The sequence below is a fragment of the Sphaeroforma arctica genome (genome assembly GCF_001186125.1).
Source record: "Sphaeroforma arctica JP610 unplaced genomic scaffold supercont1.3238, whole genome shotgun sequence".
In the NCBI taxonomy this organism is placed as follows: domain Eukaryota; class Ichthyosporea; order Ichthyophonida; genus Sphaeroforma; species Sphaeroforma arctica.
Window position 1 is genome coordinate 1,789 of NW_014037320.1, and position 2,000 is coordinate 3,788.

A 2,000-nucleotide genomic window follows, 5' to 3' on the forward strand; every position below is an offset into this window, starting at 1 on the left:
ATATATGTGTGTGTGTGCGCGGGTGTGTGTGTGCGTGTGTGTGCGTGTGTGTGTCTATGCGTGTGTGTGTGTGTGTGTGTGTGTGAGAGAGAGAGAGTGCGTGAGTGTAGGTATACAAGTGAGTAAGCGAGAGGTAAGCGAGAGGGAATGTGAGAAAGAGATATATATATTTATTTGATTTCTACATTAGATAGCATAGGGAAACGCTATGCACATGCCAAATTTTAGTACGAGCATGGGATCAATCGGTTGTGACTCCCCAACAAACAAAATTTTGACCAGAGGAAAAATACAGTAATCAATCGTGGTAGTTTATTTCTTTGGCTTCTGCGTGTACGTTATACACAACACACAAACTCGCCCGACACATTAGAAGCCATACAGCGCTTTTAGACCACTGATGCCTCCCCCGGATTGGAATGATCCGTATGACGCTGTGCATAGCAGTGCAACAAGCGCGATATCCAATGTGATCACACCGACTAGCCGACCCCCTGGACCTGCCTTCAGGTAACCCGCAGAGTAGATGACACGGCCCACCATGTACTGCACAGCCAGAGCTGGAGTGGTCCGAACCGAAAGAAAGAAAGAAAGAAAGAAAGAGATGAGAGGATGCGCCTACGCATTAGTGGGCTGAGATGCTAATTTGGTGTACATACAGGTATGTATTCGGATATACGCATATGAAATGATGAAGCTCTGAGAATCAATAGGGATTGGTCCTTGATAGAAGCAGGATATGGGTGCTTGTGGTAGCAAGACAGTAGGGATTGGTCCTTGATCGATGTAGGGAATGGGTGCTTGTGGTAGCAAGACGGGTTGCAACGCGCGACTGCAGAATGTATTGATGCAATGAGACATGCCCAAATAAATATAATATGAGACAGCACCGCACGATATTAGACAAACAACAGTAAGAGCACACGAGTCACAAACTACACGATTATTTGGTACACAATTCCGAATTGAAAATTAAACACAAAACACAACAATAGACACATGCGACCAGCTAAACCGCTTACCGACAGTCGCAGCCGGATAGAAGAATCCTGAGATCAGAGTGAGCGTAGATACGGCGGTGATGGACTCCAAATAGTTGTAGTGTGTGCGCTGTGCGTTGTTGAAGCTGTACCACGAAGCGAAGTCGAGCTTCTGACTGAGTTTGCCGCTACCCATATCTGGGTAGCCCATAACGACACCGTGCTCCTTCACCTCTGCTGGGAAGTTCTCCTTCAAGAACTCCTGTGTATAGAGTATTGCAGTGGTACACATAGGACAGGTGGATGATTGAGTGGATGGCTCGGTGAAATTGGAGTGAACATAAAAGGGTTTATCGAGAGGATAAACTAGTGTAATTCGACAAAATCATGTGGTGTGGTGTAATAATATATATTGTCCACATATACACCGATGTTTATATATCCAAATATACTTAACCCAAGCCTCCATCTCTGCTAAAAGATTTGAATCTAGCAACGCGTGAGACCTGCACACGAGACGTACATACAAACACACAGAGGGGAAATCAGATATCTACAAAATTATGTGCCACCAAACTATTGCATGAAATGAAGGGGATAGCACAAATACTAAATGTGTTCTATGGTCTTACAAACATTGATCCTTGCAAATATAAAAATTGTGTCTACGAGATATAACAAATAGATTGAAAACTCGAAGCACATATTCACGTGTGGTTGTTCGCGACATGTGAAGACAAATAATATTTTCACATTCCCCCGTTAAACTGGCTTTCCATAGACTCAAACTAAACGCTCTCAACGAATAGATGACTTGAGAAATGAACACCAACGTGTCAAACTAACAGAAAATCGGAAGAAAAACATAGTTAGTGCAAAACAAGAGGTCATATAAGGCTTGTGATTCTCTTCAAACTACGCGTTAGAAAAAATTATATGTACATTCATAAAGACATAATATATATATATATATATATATATTTATATATATATATGATATGTATGTACATGTATAAATAT

At 41.9% G+C, this 2,000-nt stretch overlaps 1 protein-coding gene across 1 annotated transcript; it reads right to left on the reverse strand.

Moving 5' to 3' along the window:
* Positions 1 to 1,022: 1,022 nt before the first annotated feature.
* On the reverse strand, positions 1,023 to 1,982 carry SARC_13398 (hypothetical protein; the record flags this gene model as incomplete). Its single annotated transcript, XM_014292471.1, has 1 exon — positions 1,023 to 1,982. A coding segment is annotated over exon 1 (250 nt), but the record flags the coding sequence as incomplete, so codon positions are not given.
* Positions 1,983 to 2,000: the final 18 nt, after the last annotated feature.